General features: G+C 41.8%; 2 protein-coding genes across 2 annotated transcripts; both read left to right on the top strand.

Moving 5' to 3' along the window:
* The first annotated feature begins 825 nt into the window (after window positions 1–825).
* On the top strand, window positions 826–9,759 carry LOC124259740. The gene is made up of 3 exons (XM_046693931.1): window positions 826–933; window positions 2,569–2,760; window positions 9,349–9,759. The coding sequence occupies exons 1-3, from the start codon at window positions 855–857 to the stop codon at window positions 9,522–9,524; spliced, it is 447 nt and encodes a 148-aa protein (XP_046549887.1). The 5' UTR covers window positions 826–854; the 3' UTR covers window positions 9,525–9,759.
* A 3,484-nt stretch (window positions 9,760–13,243) lies between these two features.
* Window positions 13,244–16,948, top strand: LOC124259738 (probable chitinase 10). Its single transcript, XM_046693928.1, has 3 exons — window positions 13,244–13,575; window positions 15,450–15,656; window positions 16,271–16,948. Exons 1-3 carry the CDS (start codon window positions 13,290–13,292, stop codon window positions 16,459–16,461), a joined length of 684 nt encoding a protein of 227 aa, XP_046549884.1. The 5' UTR covers window positions 13,244–13,289; the 3' UTR covers window positions 16,462–16,948.
* The last annotated feature ends 1,240 nt before the right edge of the window (window positions 16,949–18,188 follow it).

The raw sequence follows: 18,188 nt of genomic DNA, 5'->3' as shown, positions 1-18,188 counted from the left end.
GACGTGTTGAGAGTACAGGTATACAGTATTGGACGTGTTGAGAGTACAGGTATACAGTATTGGACGTGTTGAGAGTACAGGTATACAGTATTGGACGTGTTGAGAGTACAGGTATATTGTATTGGACGTGTTGAGAGTACAGGTATACAGTATTGGACGTGTTGAGAGTACAGGTATACAGTATTGGACGTGTTGAGAGTACAGGTATATTGTATTGGACGTGTTGAGAGTACAGGTATACAGTATTGGACGTGACAGATAGTATGGCACGTATCAGTACAGATACATGTTCTTGTACGTGTAACAGTCTGGTGTATCGACATGCCGAGCCAGTGCTTCACCCTCTCTTCCACCCCCATCTTGCCGATGTCCATCCACGTCTGTAACTAATGTTTAACAAAGGTATTCAGTGTCATGACTTTCGGCAACTCCCCATGTCATCTGTCATTTACGACAGTCGTCGAATTGAAATTGCTGTTTGGAACAGGACCGAGATCCCGAAGTCTTTTAATTAATTGTTTTATTTACCTATTACACCCAGATGCCATGGCCACGTACAAGACGGTCGTTCCTGGGGCGGTCTCTGCACCCGAGCGTTAATGATTGCATATGTGGCATCCTACGTGTTTGACTGAATTGAACATCGTTTCAGAGGTAAAGGTAATTAACTCCAAACTTAACCCGGGCGGTTTTCCGATTGTTACCATAGTATTTCCCTTGCAAATGACAAACATAGGTGGCATATAGGTGGCATGACATCCCAGCATGGCTGGGGCTATATATTTAAGGAAAGGTTAGCTCTGCGCCCACATGTGGACCAACCAAGACCTTACAAGAATCCTGCTTACAAAAAGATGGCGCTTGGAATCGGACTTGTTCTGCTCCTATCTGTAGCTGCATATGGGCAAGAGAACGTCCAATACCAGGGCACACGTGAGCTTCACTTATACATACGTTTTATGTATATAGGGAACATCGTCCTCCACCCTGTGTACTACGCTGTGATGTGGTACAACACTCAGCCCTCACAGGAACCGGGTCGATCTAAACCAGTTTTAGCCTTGATTATGTGTGCTGATTAATACGTTGTATTGGTGTACAGTACTCGTCGCGTTAACATTGAACGTGTCTGTACAGATATATATAGTAATCTGTGTACGTCGTACTAGACTTGTCTATGCAGAGATGTTATTGGTCCTGTCCGAGCATGTATAGTGCATTATTGGACGTGTTGAGAGTATACAGGTATATATTGCTCCATATTGCACTCGATGGTTCCAAACAGAGACACAAACATATATGCAATATTGCACCTCAGTTATTGTCGTTGTACACTATGGCAATATTGTATGCCAGTGAGAGTAGTTCTACGCTGTGGCAATATTGTATACCAGTGAGAGTAGTGCTACACTAAAGCAATATTGTATCCCAGTGAGAGTAGTTCTACGCTGTGGCAATATTGTATGCCAGTGAGAGTAGGTCTACGCTGTGGCAATATTGTATGTCAGTGAGAGTAGTTCTACGCTGTGGCAATATTGTATGTCAGTGAGAGTAGTTCTACACTATGGCAATATTGTATGCCAGTGAGAGTAGTTCTAGGCTGTGGGAATATTGTATGTCAGTGAGAGTAGTTCTACGCTGTGGCAAAATTGTATGCCAGTGAGAGTAGTTCTACACTACGGCACTATTGTATGCCAGTGAGAGTAGTTCTATGCTGTGGCAAAAGTGTATGCCAGTGAGAGTAGTTCTACGCTGTGGCAATATTGTATGCCAGTGAGAGCGGTTGTACACTATAGCAATATTGTATGTCAGTGAGAGTAGTTCTACGCTGTGGCAATACTGTATCCCAGTGAGAGTAGTTCTACGCTGTGGCAATATTGTATGCCAGTGAGAGTAGTTCTACGCTGTGGCAAAATTGTATGTCAGTGAGAGTAGTTCTACACTATAGCAATATTGTATGCCAGTTAGAGTAGTTCTAGGCTGTGGCAAAATTGTATGCCAGTGAGAACGGTTGTACACTATAGCAATATTGTATGCCAGTGAGAGTAGTTCTACGCTGTGTCGTTCTACACTACGGCAAAATTTTATGCCGGTGATAGTGGTTGTACGCTAAGGCAATATTGTATGTCAGTGATAGTGGTTCTACACTACGGCAATATTGCATACCAGTCATAGTGGTTGTACACTACGACAATATTGTATGCCGATGAGAGTGGTTGTACACTACTGCAATATTGAATGCTGATGAGAGTGGTTGTACACTACGGCAATATTGTATGCCAGTGGTAGTGATTGTACACTACGGCAATATTGTAAGCCAGTGGTAGTGATTGTACACTACGGCAATATTGTATGCCAGTGGTAATGATTGTACACAACGGCAATATTGTATGCCAGTGGTAGTGATTGTACACTACGGCAATATTGTATGCCAGTGGTAGTGATTGTACACTACGGCAATATTGTATGGCATTGTTTGACGATATCACATGGATAGTATGTCAAATATGGATGTTGCGATTCTTTTTCCATGTGTATATTTTATCACTGTATCCCTAACACTTGTAGCCCTCCCGCTCTGCGACCTCAACCGAGGCCTACGGGTGAGTCTACCAGATTGGGGATGCCAGCGCTTCATCAGCTGTGACTCCGACGGTCTGGCGTTCGGCCCGCAGGACTGCGGACAAGGAACCCTGTTCAACTTCGAGGAGCAAAACTGTGATTTTCCTTACAATTTCGAATGTCCGGAAACCAACGACAGTAAGTAGAACACGTCAGACTATCTGACCTGGAAGACATATACATTGTTCTATATTTACTTTCTATATCTACAGTCTACTTTAACACCGGTATAATATTTTGGGTGCGTAATTAGACAGTTTTGAGTCTTGCCAATATCGTCATCAATTGAAAAGTGTGAAATCAGTTCGACAGTAAAATATAGTATCATACTCTCCTGTAACAACTTTACCCTGTCATGACGGAATAGACGTAGGAAGACGTAATAGAAAACTTAAAGTGTTTATGAATAGACGTGTGACAGTGTAATCACATGGAGGATCAATATGTAAAGTGTTTATGAACAGACGTGTGACAGTGTAGTCACATGGAGGATCAATATGTAAAGTGTTTATGAACAGACGTGTGACAGTGTAGTCACATGGTGGAACAATATGTAAAGTGTTTATGAACAGACGTGTGACAGTGTGGTGGAACACATGTAAAGTGTTTATGAACAGATGAGTGTGTCAGTGTAGTAACATGTAATAAACTGTTTATGAACAGAGTGTGTGTCAGTGTAGTCACATGGTGGAACAATATGTAAAGTAACGTGTTTTATGAATAGACGTGAAGTGTGACAGTGTAGTCACATGGTGGAACAATATGTAAAGACGTTTATGAATATGACGAGTGTGTCAGTGTAGTCACAAACAATATGTATAAGTCTTTATGAATAGACGTGTGTCAGTGTAGTCACAAACAATATGGTGGAACAATATGTAAAGTGTTTATGAATAGACGAGTGTCAGTGTAGTCACATGGTGGAACAATATGTAAAGTGTTTATGAACAGACGTTTAGTGTGGAACAATATGTAAAGTGTTTATGAACAGACGTGTGTCAGTGTAGTCACATGGTGGAACAATATGTAAAGTGTTTATGAACAGACATGTGACAGTGTAGTCACATGGTGGAACAATATGTAAAGACTTTATGAATAGACGTGTGTCAGTGTAGTCACAAGGTGGCAATATATGTAACGTCTTTATGAATAGACGTGTGTCAGTGTAGTCACAAGGTGGAACAATATGTAAAGTGTTTATGAATAGACGTGTGTCAGTGTAGTCACAAGGTGGAACAATATGTAAAGACTTTATGAATAGACGTGTGTCAGTGTAGTCACATGGTGGCAATATATGTAACGTCTTTATGAATAGATGTGTGACAGTGTAGTCACATGGTGGAACAATATGTAAAGTGTTTATGAATAGACGTGTGACAGTGTAGTCACATGGTGGAACAATATGTAAAGTGTTTATGAATAGATGAGTGTGTCAGTGTAGTCACATGGTGGAACAATATGTAAAGACTTTATGAATAGACGAGTGTGTCAGTGTAGTCACATGGTGGCAATATATGTAACGTCTTTATGAATAGACGTGTGTCAGTGTAGTCACATGGTGGAACAATATGTAAAGACTTTATGAATAGACGTGTGTCAGTGTAGTCACAAGGTGGCAATATATGTAACGTCTTTATGAATAGACGTGTGTCAGTGTAGTCACAAGGTGGAACAATATGTAACGTCTTTATGAATAGACGTGTGTCAGTGTAGTCACATGGTGGAACAATATGTAAAGTGTTTATGAACAGACGAGTGTGACAGTGTAGTCACAAGGTGGAACAATATGTAAAGTGTTTATGAACAGACGTGTGTCAGTGTAGTCACATGGTGGAACAATATGTAAAGTGTTTATGAACAGACATGTGACAGTGTAGTCACATGGTGGAACAATATGTAAAGACTTTATAAAGACTTTATGAATAGACGTGTGTCAGTGTAGTCACAAGGTGGCAATATATGTAACGTCTTTATGAATAGACGTGTGTCAGTGTAGTCACAAGGTGGAACAATATGTAAAGTGTTTATGAATAGACGTGTGTCAGTGTAGTCACAAGGTGGAACAATATGTAAAGACTTTATGAATAGACGTGTGTCAGTGTAGTCACATGGTGGCAATATATGTAACGTCTTTATGAATAGACGTGTGACAGTGTAGTCACATGGTGGAACAATATGTAAAGTGTTTATGAATAGACGTGTGACAGTGTAGTCACATGGTGGAACAATATGTAAAGACTTTATGAATAGACGTGTGACAGTGTAGTCACAAGGTGGCAATATATGTAACGTCTTTATGAATAGACGAGTGTGTCAGTGTAGTCACATGGTGGAACAATATGTAAAGTGTTTATGAACAGACGTGTGTCAGTGTAGTCACATGGTGGAACAATATGTAAAGTGTTTATGAATAGACGTGTGTCAGTGTAGTCACATGGTGGAACAATATGTAAAGTGTTTATGAACAGACGTGTGACAGTGTAGTCACATGGTGGAACAATATGTAAAGTGTTTATGAACAGACGTGTGACAGTGTAGTCACATGGTGGAACAATATGTAAAGACTTTATGAACAGACGTGTGTCAGTGTAGTCACAAGGTGGCAATATATGTAACGTCTTTATGAATAGACGTGTGTCAGTGTAGTCACAAGGTGGAACAATATGTAAAGTGTTTATGAACAGACGTGTGTCAGTGTAGTCACATGGTGGAACAATATGTAAAGTGTTTATGAACAGACATGTGACAGTGTAGTCACATGGTGGAACAATATGTAAAGACTTTATGAATAGACGTGTGTCAGTGTAGTCACATGGTGGAACAATATGTAAAAACTTTATGAATAGACGTGTGTCAGTGTAGTCACATGGTGGAACAATATGTAAAGACTTTATGAATAGACGTGTGACAGTGTAGTCACAAGGTGGCAATATATGTAACGTCTTTATGAATAGACGTGTGTCAGTGTAGTCACATGGTGGAACAATATGTAAAGTGTTTATGAATAGACGTGTGTCAGTGTAGTCACATGGTGGAACAATATGTAAAGACTTTATGAACAGACGTGTGACAGTGTAGTCACAAGGTGGCAATATATGTAACGTCTTTATGAATAGACGTGTGTCAGTGTAGTCACAAGGTGGAACAATATGTAAAGTGTTTATGAATAGACGTGTGTCAGTGTAGTCACAAGGTGGAACAATATGTAAAGACTTTATGAACAGACGTGTGACAGTGTAGTCACATGGTGTCAGGATAGGGCGTATGACGGGACGTCGTGGTCTGATCCCGTGATGACGTAAAAGTTGTCGAACTGTGTTGGGGTGGATACGGCGAAGTCCTGGGGTGGTTCGGGCAGTCATCACTGCAGGCTGAAACCTGTGGCGAAGATGGGTCTTATCCATCTGTACTGTCTTGGTGTTGCTACACGTGGACGTCCAGAACGTGGCCGATCGATGGCGTCATTTGTGTTCTGGTACCGTTTCACCAGTGCAGAAATGGTGTTCTGGTGGCAGTGGAAATGTGCAGCCACGTGTCGTTGAGACATTCCCCCACGCGCCATCCCAATGGCCTCATGACGTGAGCCTTGGCATGCTATGCATTTCAATAGCCGTTTAATTTTTTGAACGATAGCAAGGGCAGGGGTTGAGCTTTCCAAAGTGACAGTATTGTGTGGCATTCATTTGCTCTGTTTCTCTCTCCCGGAATGCACGTGCAACAACGTATTGTACATTACAAGGACGAACCCACTGACGTCATGGAATGTGGCACGTGCATGCATGTTGGATACATGTCACTAATCTCTGAGTTTAAATCCTTATGTGTCTACACAGGTTTGATAAATTTAGATTACAATGTTTTGTATGCACAGTTTCTTTATGTGCCTAGTATAGTTTCAAACTGCTTTTTATGCACTTTATTATCTAAGTTGGATTCTAGCGGACTTCTGCCTGTCTCAAACACACAAAATGTTTCTTGCATATTTTGTTTCCTGAAGTTTGTGATGCATTTATTGGAGAGTTTTCGTTTTTGAGGGGTACCAAGATAAAAAGTCAAGCAAAATGGGGATCGTGAGCTGCATTTTTATCATTTTCTAGGTGAGACTGACTCGTACATTGTCCCAACTCCACCATTGTTCTGACTGTTTACATTTTCCTCCCTCAACAAAGTTAGTGACTGAATCAGATATCACCCTTACTTTACCTTCCTCCTAACTCAGTAAGTGTCCTAACTTAACCCTTGCCCTTAACTTACCATTGTCCTAACGCTAAAATGTCCTGACGCTTTCATCGTCCTCAACAGTACCTTTGTCTTAACTCAGCTATCGTCCTTACTGTACCCTTATCCTATCGTCCTTACTCTATCCTTATCCTACCGTCTTTACTCCATCTTATCCTATCTTCCTTACTGTACCCTTATCCTATCGTCCTTACTCTACCCTTATCCTATCGTCTTTACTGTACCCTTATCCTATCGCCCTTACTCTATCCTTATCCTACCTTCTTTACTCCACCTAATCCTACCGTCCTCACTCTACCCTTATCACATCGTCCTTACTCCACTTTATCCTATCGTCCTTACTCTACCCTTATCCTATCTTCCTTACTCTATCCTTATCCTATCTTCCTTACTCTCTCCTTATCCCATCGTCCTTACTCTACCCTTATCCTATCGTCCTTACTCCGGGGCGGTAGGGGTAGCCTAGTGGTTACAGCGTTGGCTCGTCACGCCGAAGACCCGGGTTGGAATCCCTACATGGGTACAATGTGTGAAGCCCATTTCTGGTGTCCCCCGCCATCATGTTGCTGGAATATTGCTAAAAGCAGCGTAAAACCAAACTCAGTCAGTCAGTCAGTCCTTACTCCACCTTATCCTATCGTCCTTACTCTATCCTTATCATATCGTCCTTACTCTACCCTCATCCTATCTTTCTTATTCTACCCTTATCCTATCTTCCTTACTCTACCCTTATCCTATCTTCCTTACTCTACCCTTATCCTATCTTCCTTACTCTACTCTTATCCTACCGTCCTTACTCCACCTTATCCTATCGTCCTTACTCTATCCTTATCATATCGTCCTTACTCTACCCTCATCCTATCTTTCTTATTCTACCCTTATCCTATCGTCCTTACACTACCCTTATCCTATCTTCCTTACTCTACCCTTATTCTATCGTGATTTACCCTTATCCTGTCTAAAACATTTTCCTACTGAGGCCGTACACGTGTATTACTTGTTGAAGCCACTGAGTACATGCATGGTGCTGCCAGATCGAAGATCACCTTAGCCCCGTTACCCATTTCCGTTAATATATTCTGAGTATATTAAAGCTTCTTGTGTGTATAACCCTAACACTGATGACACGCGTATGAACTCAATTACATGTTAAAACCCAGGCTTGTCTTAAGAGTGAGTGAGTAGTGAGTGAGTTTGGTTTTATGTCGCTTTTAGCAATATTTGACCAATATCAGGGCGGGGGACACCAGAAATGGGCTTCACACATTGTATCCATGTAGGGAATCGAACCCGAGTCTTCCGTGTGACGAGCGAACGCCTTACCTACTAAGCTACCCCACCGCCCGACTTATCATCTTAGTTTTGAGTTCGGCATTAAACAAACAATGGAACAAACAAACAGATCATGTTTAGTAGGAAACACGTCAACTCTAACTGTAATTACAGGTAGCGAGACAGTAGATTAGACTCCTTGTGTTTTCATTTGGAACCCAGCGTTTCGGCGCTATGTTTCCAATGCAGAAATACAGGTATCTGTAAACATAATGATTGTCTGAACTGTTCAATGTAGAAATACAAGTAACAGTAAACATAATGATTGTCTGAACTGTTCAATGTAGAAATACAGGTATCAGTAAACATAATGATTGTCTGAACTGTTCAATGTAGAAATACAGGTATCAGTAAACATAATGATTGTCTGAACTGTTCAATGTAGAAATACAGGTAAATAAACATAATGATTGGTCTGAACTGTTCAATGTACAGGTATCAGTAAACATAATGATTGTCTGTAAACATAATGATAATGATTGGTTGAACTGTTCAATGTAGAAATACAGGTATCAGTAAACATAATGATTGTCTGAACTGTTTAATGCAGAAATACAGGTATCAGTAAACATAATGATTGTCTGACCTGTTCAATGTAGAAATACAAGTAACAGTAAACATAATGATTGTCTGAACTGTTCAATGTAGAAATACAGGTATCAGTAAACATAATGATTGTCTGAACTGTTCAATGTAGAAATACAGGTATCAGTAAACATAATGATTGGTTGAACTGTTCAATGTAGAAATACAGGTATCAGTAAACATAATGATTGTCTGAACTGTTCAATGTAGAAATACAGGTATCAGTAAACATAATGATTGGTTGAACTGTTCAATGTAGAAATACAGGTATCAGTAAACATAATGATTGTCTGAACTGTTCAATGTAGAAATACAGGTATCAGTAAACATAACGATTGTCTGAACTGTTCAATGTAGAAATACAGGTATCAGTAAACATAATGATTGTCTGAACTGTTCAATGTAGAAATACGGGTATTAGTAAACGTAATGATTGTCTGAACTGTTCAATGTAGAAATACAGGTATCAGTAAGCATAATGATTGTCTGAACTGTTCAATGTAGAAATACGGGTATCTGTAAACATAATGATTGTCTGAACTGTTCACAAACATGTATTATCATTTTCAGGCTGCAAAATGAGGGCTGTTGCTGGCTTCTGCAACAACTACACCCAATGTGACAACGGCCAACTCGTGACGCTGCAGTGCGGCGAGGGGACAGTGTTCTCCAACATTAAACTGGGGTGTGAGTACCCATGGGATCTTTCCCCCGAGGAGAAGGAATACTGTAACATTGATGTCTAGGGAGTACACCGCACTTGGCTGTGCTAACTAAACAAATGTCAGAGAATGGCGCTTCCCATTTAGACAAGAAGAAAACCATGGCACAAGTATATTCTGAAAGACTGAATGTTTTAACGATGTTGTTATTGATTAAAACATCATAATTCGACTGTAACACTACCTCCAACGATTCACATTTGCATGTGCGTATAAATGGCAATATTCATTTGAGAACATGAATAAACTTTGAGCAATATATTTGTGTTTGTGAGGCCTCTTTTCCACTTTGCTTCACGTATATTATCTCCTCTACTATGGGAAGATGGTCGCAGTAATGTTGTCATGGAATAAGGTGTTCAATATCCGGTGGATAATCCCATAAACCATGAGAAGTTTATGTTGCGTTATAAAAGTGAACGCAAAATCCCACGTCTTACACAGGCGCTGTAACATTGCCCCAGTTAATTAACGTCGGGACAAAACCCCATACACTTGACGTTATTATTCCATGATGAGGTATGTGATACGGGTATCATGGTTGTGTCTTGGATCATACGTTAGCAGCTGCTTTCAGCATTACAACGTTTTGTTGTTTTGACGGTTTAATTGTTGGATCAAATCTATTGTATAGTTGGTGGCAGTAACTCTATGCTTACCATCCGACAAATCTCTACTTCCGAGGCTTATGATTTGAATGTAGCCATCGTAGAAAGCAACATCTAATCAGAAAGAAACATCTAATCAGAAAGAAACATCTCATTAAGGATGAACAGACAACTGAACTGAACGCAGACAGCTAAACTCAGCACAGGCTAAAGTAGTACACAACAATATCTCCAATGTACGGACAGAAGTGCGAACCGTTGAGATCGAGAGGTGGGAGGGAAGGGGGGGGGGTGGGGGTGTCGTTCATATACAATGTTACCCGAATGTTTACGAGAAGAATAACAGTCTTTGTCCTCCGAATCCCAGTTGGCAGAAATCGTTGACAACGAGAGGTCCGGGTCCGTTTCACAAAGCTCTCGTAGCACTACGACTATCGTAAGTCAATGTTACAGTATAGGAAGTACCAATGCTACGAGAAATGTTACGAGATCTTAAGCTGACGAGAGCTTTGTGAAACGGGGCACCACGATCAAATATGGGGCTGTGATGTGGCGTGGCGGTATCACGCATGACGGGGAACTGTATCATTATTGTGAAGGAACATTTGATTGACTGGCCAGCGATATGTTGACGAAATGTTCTTTCCTGTCGAACTGCAAGATGACAATGCCTGACCACATCGTTCAGAGAAGGCCCAGTACGTTCCTTGATATGCCCCCATCTGTGGGATGTTGGGTGGGTACGCCGCTCCAGTACCTACCAACGTGGCCCAGTTTTGGTAGCTCTTCAGGTGGAATACGAAGGACATCAATACGCAAGTTATAGTCCGTTTGGATCAAAAGTGGAAGGATGAATCATAACGCTGATCATAATTAAAGCATCACACCAACTCCGTGATTTTTTTCCAGAATTTATCTCCAAAAAATGCAAACGTTGTTTAACAAGCTATCATTAAAATTTTGACACAGTTCACTATTTGTTACGAGGGAGGAGTGCAGAGAGAGGAACAGCGAGTAGTACGCGAAGCACGTGCGCAAGTGCCGACAAATTTATTGATTCATTTATCTGTGGTGTGCCGTCTCCATCCTTTCTCGCACACCTGCCTGTTCCTCTCTTTGCACCCTCCATCGTAACAAATAGTGAACTGTGTAAATATTTTAATGATAGTTTGTTAAACAACTTTTGTATTTTTAGGACATACATTCTGAAAAAAAAACTCTCAGAGTTGGTCTGATGTTTTGTTTATGATCTGCGTTTCATTGAGTATTATATGTTTATTAATTTTCCGAGTAGATTGCAATTCATCGGTCCGCTTTTGAGCCAAACGGACTATAATCAACAGTATGTCAGGAAGGGGTCGGGCATGCGTCGTCCAACATGGCATATACAACAGATATTTCCCTGCACACCGGGAATTCACTTTACAGGCATTTGCCTTCGTTACACCTTCAGTATCAGGTCATCAGTTCCCTTGCTCAGTGTCGGTAGTATATCAAGACTTGAGTGAGTGAGTGAGTGAGTGACACCGCGTTTAACAATATTCTAACAACACCAAGAGCGGACACACTGGCAGTTTGCTTTATACAGTGTACCCGGGAATCCAGCCAGGTCTTTGCCGTAACAGCATAGTGCTTTTACCACTATACACACGCTTCTTTAAGAGCAGGTGAGCAGCTGTGGTTACTGGCTTAACACAGGCAGATGTTACCCGACAAGATAGCAGTGGTGCTGTGATCAGAAACACCCCGTTTTAACCCTGTCAATACAAGGACAATTCATTGTGCATCTAAAGAAACAAAAAAGGTTCCCCATATTGGTGAAATCTGTAGCTGAAATAGTGCTAAAAGTGACGTACAAGCCATACTACGCACTCTAATGTACTGAGTACTTGACGACCAAATAAATCTGTAATTTTCAGTTTCAGCTAGACATTGCAGCGAAACACCATCAGGAACAAACCTGAGATACAGCTTCCCATCTTCACAATACAAGCGAGTGGACTCACCTCTGTGAGGCTTCTTCCAAGCACTCGGAGCTAATATGTGGAGTATTATGCTGATCCACCATCCAACCACAGCGCAGTTTACGATCGGCCAATGAAAACAAGCCTAACATGAGTGCATAACAAGGGTTATGCATGAACGCGTTGATTTCCGTTTTGCCAGACTGAAATATAGTTTTGAAACAATGAAAGGGAGATTACTCTGACGTATGGTCTTTCTTGAATCAGATTTAACAATTACATAATCCGCTGAAAATCGTAGCCATTTTCCACAACTTCACAGCTTAATAACCAAGTTACAACGACACTTGTCGCTTAATTACATGGAAAGGGGATCGATTGTTAGCCTCCGATGTTTCCCAAAGGTTGACGCGATACTGCAAGTAACTGCGCTCGACTGATGGCTTTGTCTTTATACTATCGAAGTTTAATACATCAAATATATTATTCCAATAATTCTCGTGGTAATGAGTTTACTCTTTGAAAACCATGCATGTGATTCTGTCAACAGTGTCAGCTCGTACCATCATGACGTAACAACCCCACGCCAAATACCGTGCACGTGAGGCCGCTTCATTACGTCTACAACATGAGCGGTTCTCTGATGAAATGCTTAATATGTGGATGTTTGTGAGAGCCTAGCCTTAATCCATGTCCAAACCTATCCGTATTGCGAAGAGTTATCTGCGCATTTGGCGTACCAGTATGGGTTTGTGGCGCTGCGTGTGAGACGTTGAACCTAATCTCTTCAAATCCTCGCCAAAAGTGCTTAATCAGCATGTGGTCAGCATGTTTGAGGATGCTATTGAAAGTTCTCTGTGTCCTCAGTACCCCTTCGTCAGCACTGACCGATCGACCGGAAGCGCTCTGTTGTCTTAGCCAATCGCAAATTTAACTAAAAATCCCCTTGTCCCATCTCAACCCCTGTATCGTGCCAGGGGCCCGGGGACATGTGCAGAGAGGCACCGACGTGGGAGCTCGGCACACAACAGATCCTGATTAAACACAGACTATCATAAATACGATGACACACGCGTCCTTCCACCTCAACAGACAGGGGGGATATTTGACAAGAGCTTGTGGAGGGGCAACGAACTGAGACAAAACACGTTCGCCGTCCAAGCATAAAATCAGCTGGTTTCCACAGATCTCCAAGCTGTTCCCTGACAACGAGCAAGATGGTAGGAAGTAGACTTTTCGGGCTCGTCGTAGCCTTCGTCGCATGCGCCTTGGCCGCCGACTACTTCGCCGATGAGAGAACATGTCTCAACATCCAGCCAGGCCTCTGGGTGAGGGACGAAAACGACTGCATGGTCGCCCACCAGTGCGGCTTCGACGGTGAAATTGTTCAATCCGTGAGATGCAACGCCAGCCAAGTGTGGTCGAAACTGGCTTCAGCCTGTGTGTGGGAGTGGGACCCCGACAGGGATGACTGTAACGGCTCACCACAGGTACCCATCGCCAGTAAGTACACGACGATGCCGACGGTGGCTGCTAAGTTCTTTCAAACTGATATTAATCTGAGTTTATATGTGAAAAGGTGTGCGTCTAGGGCTTGAGTGTATTTAAAACTAATTAAAACTGTACAATACGAGAACGAAATATATGCATGATGTCTTCTCCCCTAACGAAACTCATAAATGATTATACTTCAGACTCCGGGAACCGTTTGATTTTGATTAAATTACTAAGGTTTTGAACGTTTAAAGCCACGTTGTAGGGTTTACCATGACATCACTGAACACATATCCAGTTATCACGGCAACGTATCATTGACAAATCAGCGGTTCCTTACCTCGGAGGGGTTTTCATCATTGCCATTAGCTTCAGGGCTTTATAAGTTACATTTGACCCCTTTCTAAATGGCATTGTGTATTCACAGGAGTCATTTACTGGCACGAGTGTATCTAACTAAAATGCTAAATTCCCACTGATACAAGCTGCATTGTCTCTCTTGTTGCTGGACAGGTTAACCGTCCGTTAACACGCAGTCTGTAGTATGGTTGCCATAGAAATGTAACGATTAAAACATGACCTACGAAATTGTGAGCTTGTTGTGAAACACGTAAACGAGGAAGACGATAAGGTAGGTTTCCCAAAGTACATTGTACATGTACGACAGTTGATCAAAGTGGGCTGTCTGGATGTTGTTCCCATAACATCACAGTGGTGTGACCTCACATCAGCACTATGTTATGTACCAATTCTATATCACACACGTCGGGAGTTTCATACATGTTAGACAACTTTGTGGAATCGTAGAGTGTGCTCCATAGTGACAATCAATGGGAAGGGAATTCTTAACATATTTAGGTGGATGAGTGAGGAGATCTGTCATCAATGTCCTTGGAATAGCATGATGGGTGGCGAACTAGCGGCGGTAAACGTATCTCTGTGTTACTCTGTGTTACTCTGTGTAACATATTTTAGTTTTACAATGCGTTTTCCTGAAACAGATTACAATCCAAATCTGTATCGTACTTTATATGCTGTAAAGTTAATTCGTCGTAACCTAGTGACAATGCCACATGATACACTTACGACGCATACCTTCAAATACGAGTAATTACATTTACTTATCAGTTTGTAAAACGAACCGGTAAAGATTTTTTCCGCTATAGCGGTCGGCGATGGCGGACAAGATACCGCGCTGTCTTGACTACCACAGCCTGACAAATACATAGACAGCTGCGAGAACGAAAGTATAAGTACACATATATGAAGTCAAGTGTTTTAGTAACCGACTTGTGTTGGCCAACACGTCATGGTTGTGTTATGCTCCAAACAAAACTTTAAGAAACACCATGAAGGTACCAACCCCCAATTCTTCTGGCATTCCACCGCGGCATCAAACACGAAATCTTGAGTGAATGCATTTAACTGGGGGGAATTCCATGTACACATAGTGATAAACAGTTCAAGCCAACCAGCGTCCAGCAAGGCGACATCTGGAATACCGCATCACATGGCATGGCGTCTAGAACACCAGAAGGCGTGTGGCACCCACACTGTAGAACAGCCACTGGGACTATGTCAAACTAACAGTACCTTCCAGGCTACAGCACAGGTATACGGTCTCCGTAGATACCATGCAAATGTATACACCTCCGCTTTAAGTTATATAACTTTTGACATCTCTATCACTCAAACACTAGTTATATGCATCCAGACAGAAGAAACAAGGTTTTTTTTAATTTAGCGAAAGCAAGTGCAGGGCGCAGTCCTGTGAAAAGCACAGTTGACTGGTACCAACACATTTGCTGTTAAAAATCGAAAAACAGTCAAACTGCTAAACACACACCGCCATGTAGTTCAACATTCTCTATTTCATTTCTCAGATGACCCCCGATGCAAGAAACAGACCGGCAACAACCCCGACCCCGAGGACTGCTCCAAGTTTGTGTCATGCGCAAACGGCACTTTGATCGCTATCCAGCGTTGCGGTGATGGCACGCTTTACTTGCCTAGGAACAACACATGCGAGTTTGCCCACAACGTCGTGAATGAATGCGGACCAAGGAAAGTACCTGAGACCATCGTCATCAGTAAGTCTCCTTAATCATACCATAGATGGCATAATAGGTCTAGCAATGTGTATGGTTGAAGACCAAAGCTTGTTGATAAAGGTAGCTATAGTAGAAATGAAGGACAACTTGTACACCGCAGATGTTGTATATTGTATATCAGTACAGTCATAGCCGTCTCTCAGTCCTTTTTGTCCGATCCCCAAATTGGGTAACTAATGGACTTGTTGCTGTGCGAAATTAAGAACAGGATCATTTATGAAATTGTGATTTAGTTGGACAACAGTTTAAGTCTGGCAACTTTCGTACCGAGTCCCATTCCTGAAGGCGCGTTAGTACAAAGGTCATAGTTACTTCAACACTGTAACATAGGCTTATCGAAGATCGCTTCGTGAAAACGGACACTGGTCTTCAAACCGACCAGTCTGATATCTGACACAAATATATATGTATATCCAAATGGCATACAGAGGTCTAAGTTTCACAAAGTAGAGGCGACACTGAGACCATAAAGCTAGACAAGAGGTAAAACTCAAGCATAAAGTCTCTATCTTTCTATATGCAGCTGATTGGGATGCGTGAGACATATTATGGTTTTGTGAAAAGGGCTAACAAATACTGACATGTAATTTCAGGAGAGGAGGATCCCCTGTGTGCCCACGACGGCCAGGTCCCCGACCCCGAGAGTTGCAGACACTTCATCCTGTGCCAGCACGGTCGCCGCACACAGAGAATCCAGTGCCCTCATGGTACCTCCTTCTCTCCAGCCGCAAGGAAGTGCGAATGGCATTCCGCTGTCGACTGTAACGGGAAGGGACCCTTCTAACTGCCATCATGGCATCTGTCTCCTGATTGATTGGCGATCTTCATGATCGTCAACCATTTTGTTTCTGTCTCATTTTTGAAAGTTCACCGCAAACCTCTTGATCACACATTTATCGAAGCCCCCAAAGAGCAATTGTTAACGGGATCAATATGGTGACCTAAAATATCGCTTGATTTTGACAAACAGCCTACTACCTTCTTCGACAGGTTTAAACGTACGTGAAATTGTCACTGTTGTTAATTGCTGCCTAATACCTAACGGACGTTTTCCATACAGTGTCATGTTTCATCCTGTCACGTGTTCTGTGTACGAAGCTGTGCGTGGCGGTGCCCGGAGTCTCCACGCACCACGAGTGCCATCTAGTCACCTCTGTAACAGTTCCCATGCCCTTGTGTACATGCGAAGTCTTTCGAATGTTTGATTGAGTGAATTGCATCTGTTTTTGCTCATTTTATGAATGAATAAATATTTGTAATTATTTTAATTTGTGTTTTGTTATCAGTGGACCGAAGTAGTTTCAGGGAACATGCTATGGGTAACTTAGTGTAGTCCTCAACATTGACCTGTCAGTTGCTTCCTATAGATGTACTAATAATTGTTAATAAAAGTCCGGGGTTCGAGTCCTTTACTCATCTTTGACTGCAATGTCGCGTTTACTCGCCTTGACATAACGGAAATAATAACAGAAACTAACTGCAATCAGACAGTAGGAATTCCTTCTGACGTCAGCTTTAACTCATTGACTTTACACAGGCTTGTCAAGGTTTCTCCTTTACCCCTGTGTTTCTGTAAGTGCCACCGAGAAACTAGAGCAACACTAGGGATCATACAGGTGCGTTATTATTATAGTGACATCATCATCATTCAAAAGCCCGAACCTGAATCCCATTTCGTTGACTTCATGATCTTGACAAAACGGCAGTCAAAAGAGTAAATATTCCGCGCGTTTTCCTAGTCACATAATTCGGTACATCTCCAAACACATTTGAGTGTATACTCATGTCATACAGATTTGTTTCGTTTGTCCACGACAAGTCTGGTCCGTCCTGTACAACCTGTTGTGTGCCTGCATGTCAAACTATTGCCCAAAACATCAGTCTTCATCTACTTACGGACTTCTTTCTAACACTTACAAGAGTTCCCAGTACATGTAACTCTACCGAAGCAGCAACACACAAGTGAACGAGTTAAGTTTTACGCCGCACCCAGCAATATTCCACCTATATGGCGGCGGTCTGTAAATAATCGAGTCTGGGCAACAGAAAATACACATACACATGTTTTCAGTGATGTACATCGTCATGCTGGGAATATGTATCAGTATCAATACATAGTTGGGGACCTGTCACATGATATTCGTGGGCAGGGATGTTTTACCTAAAATCTGTAATTGTCCTGAGCGGTCGCTCAGATAATTTGCAATCTTCACGGGTGTGTCTTTAATAATGACGTACAATATGGTTGAAATACATCCAGTGTGATAAGTTTCTATCATTTGCATATTTACTAAACGACATGACGTATCAAGAATCTGACGTCATCCATTGTCCTAGACGTCCTCTTACATTTGACAGTTTTCTCCACAGGTCACACAATATACTTCTCAAATTATGATAGGGGTAATCAGATATGCATCATTATTTACCTAAATATTGTCTTGACATTTCATGGGGATACGTTTTGTGTATCACGGAAGGATCGACAATATCCCTAAACGAAAAATAATA

This window comes from Haliotis rubra, unplaced genomic scaffold, assembly GCF_003918875.1.
Source record: "Haliotis rubra isolate DU_JTF1 unplaced genomic scaffold, ASM391887v1 Scf734, whole genome shotgun sequence".
In the NCBI taxonomy this organism is placed as follows: Eukaryota; Metazoa; Mollusca; class Gastropoda; order Lepetellida; family Haliotidae; genus Haliotis; species Haliotis rubra.
Note: the sequence above shows the minus strand (reverse complement) of the source record. Positions and strands in the feature narration are given on the sequence as shown.

Coding starts and splice junctions, on each gene's coding strand:
- LOC124259740 (XM_046693931.1), top strand. CDS start 855: ATGGCGCTTGGAATCGGACTTGTTCTGCTCCTATCTGTAGCTGCATAT. Junction 934..2,568: donor CGTCCAATACCAGGGCACAC/GTGAGCTTCACT, acceptor TAACACTTGTAG/CCCTCCCGCTCTGCGACCTC. Junction 2,761..9,348: donor ATGTCCGGAAACCAACGACA/GTAAGTAGAACA, acceptor TATCATTTTCAG/GCTGCAAAATGAGGGCTGTT.
- LOC124259738 (XM_046693928.1), top strand. CDS start 13,290: ATGGTAGGAAGTAGACTTTTCGGGCTCGTCGTAGCCTTCGTCGCATGC. Junction 13,576..15,449: donor ACCACAGGTACCCATCGCCA/GTAAGTACACGA, acceptor TTCATTTCTCAG/ATGACCCCCGATGCAAGAAA. Junction 15,657..16,270: donor ACCTGAGACCATCGTCATCA/GTAAGTCTCCTT, acceptor ATGTAATTTCAG/GAGAGGAGGATCCCCTGTGT.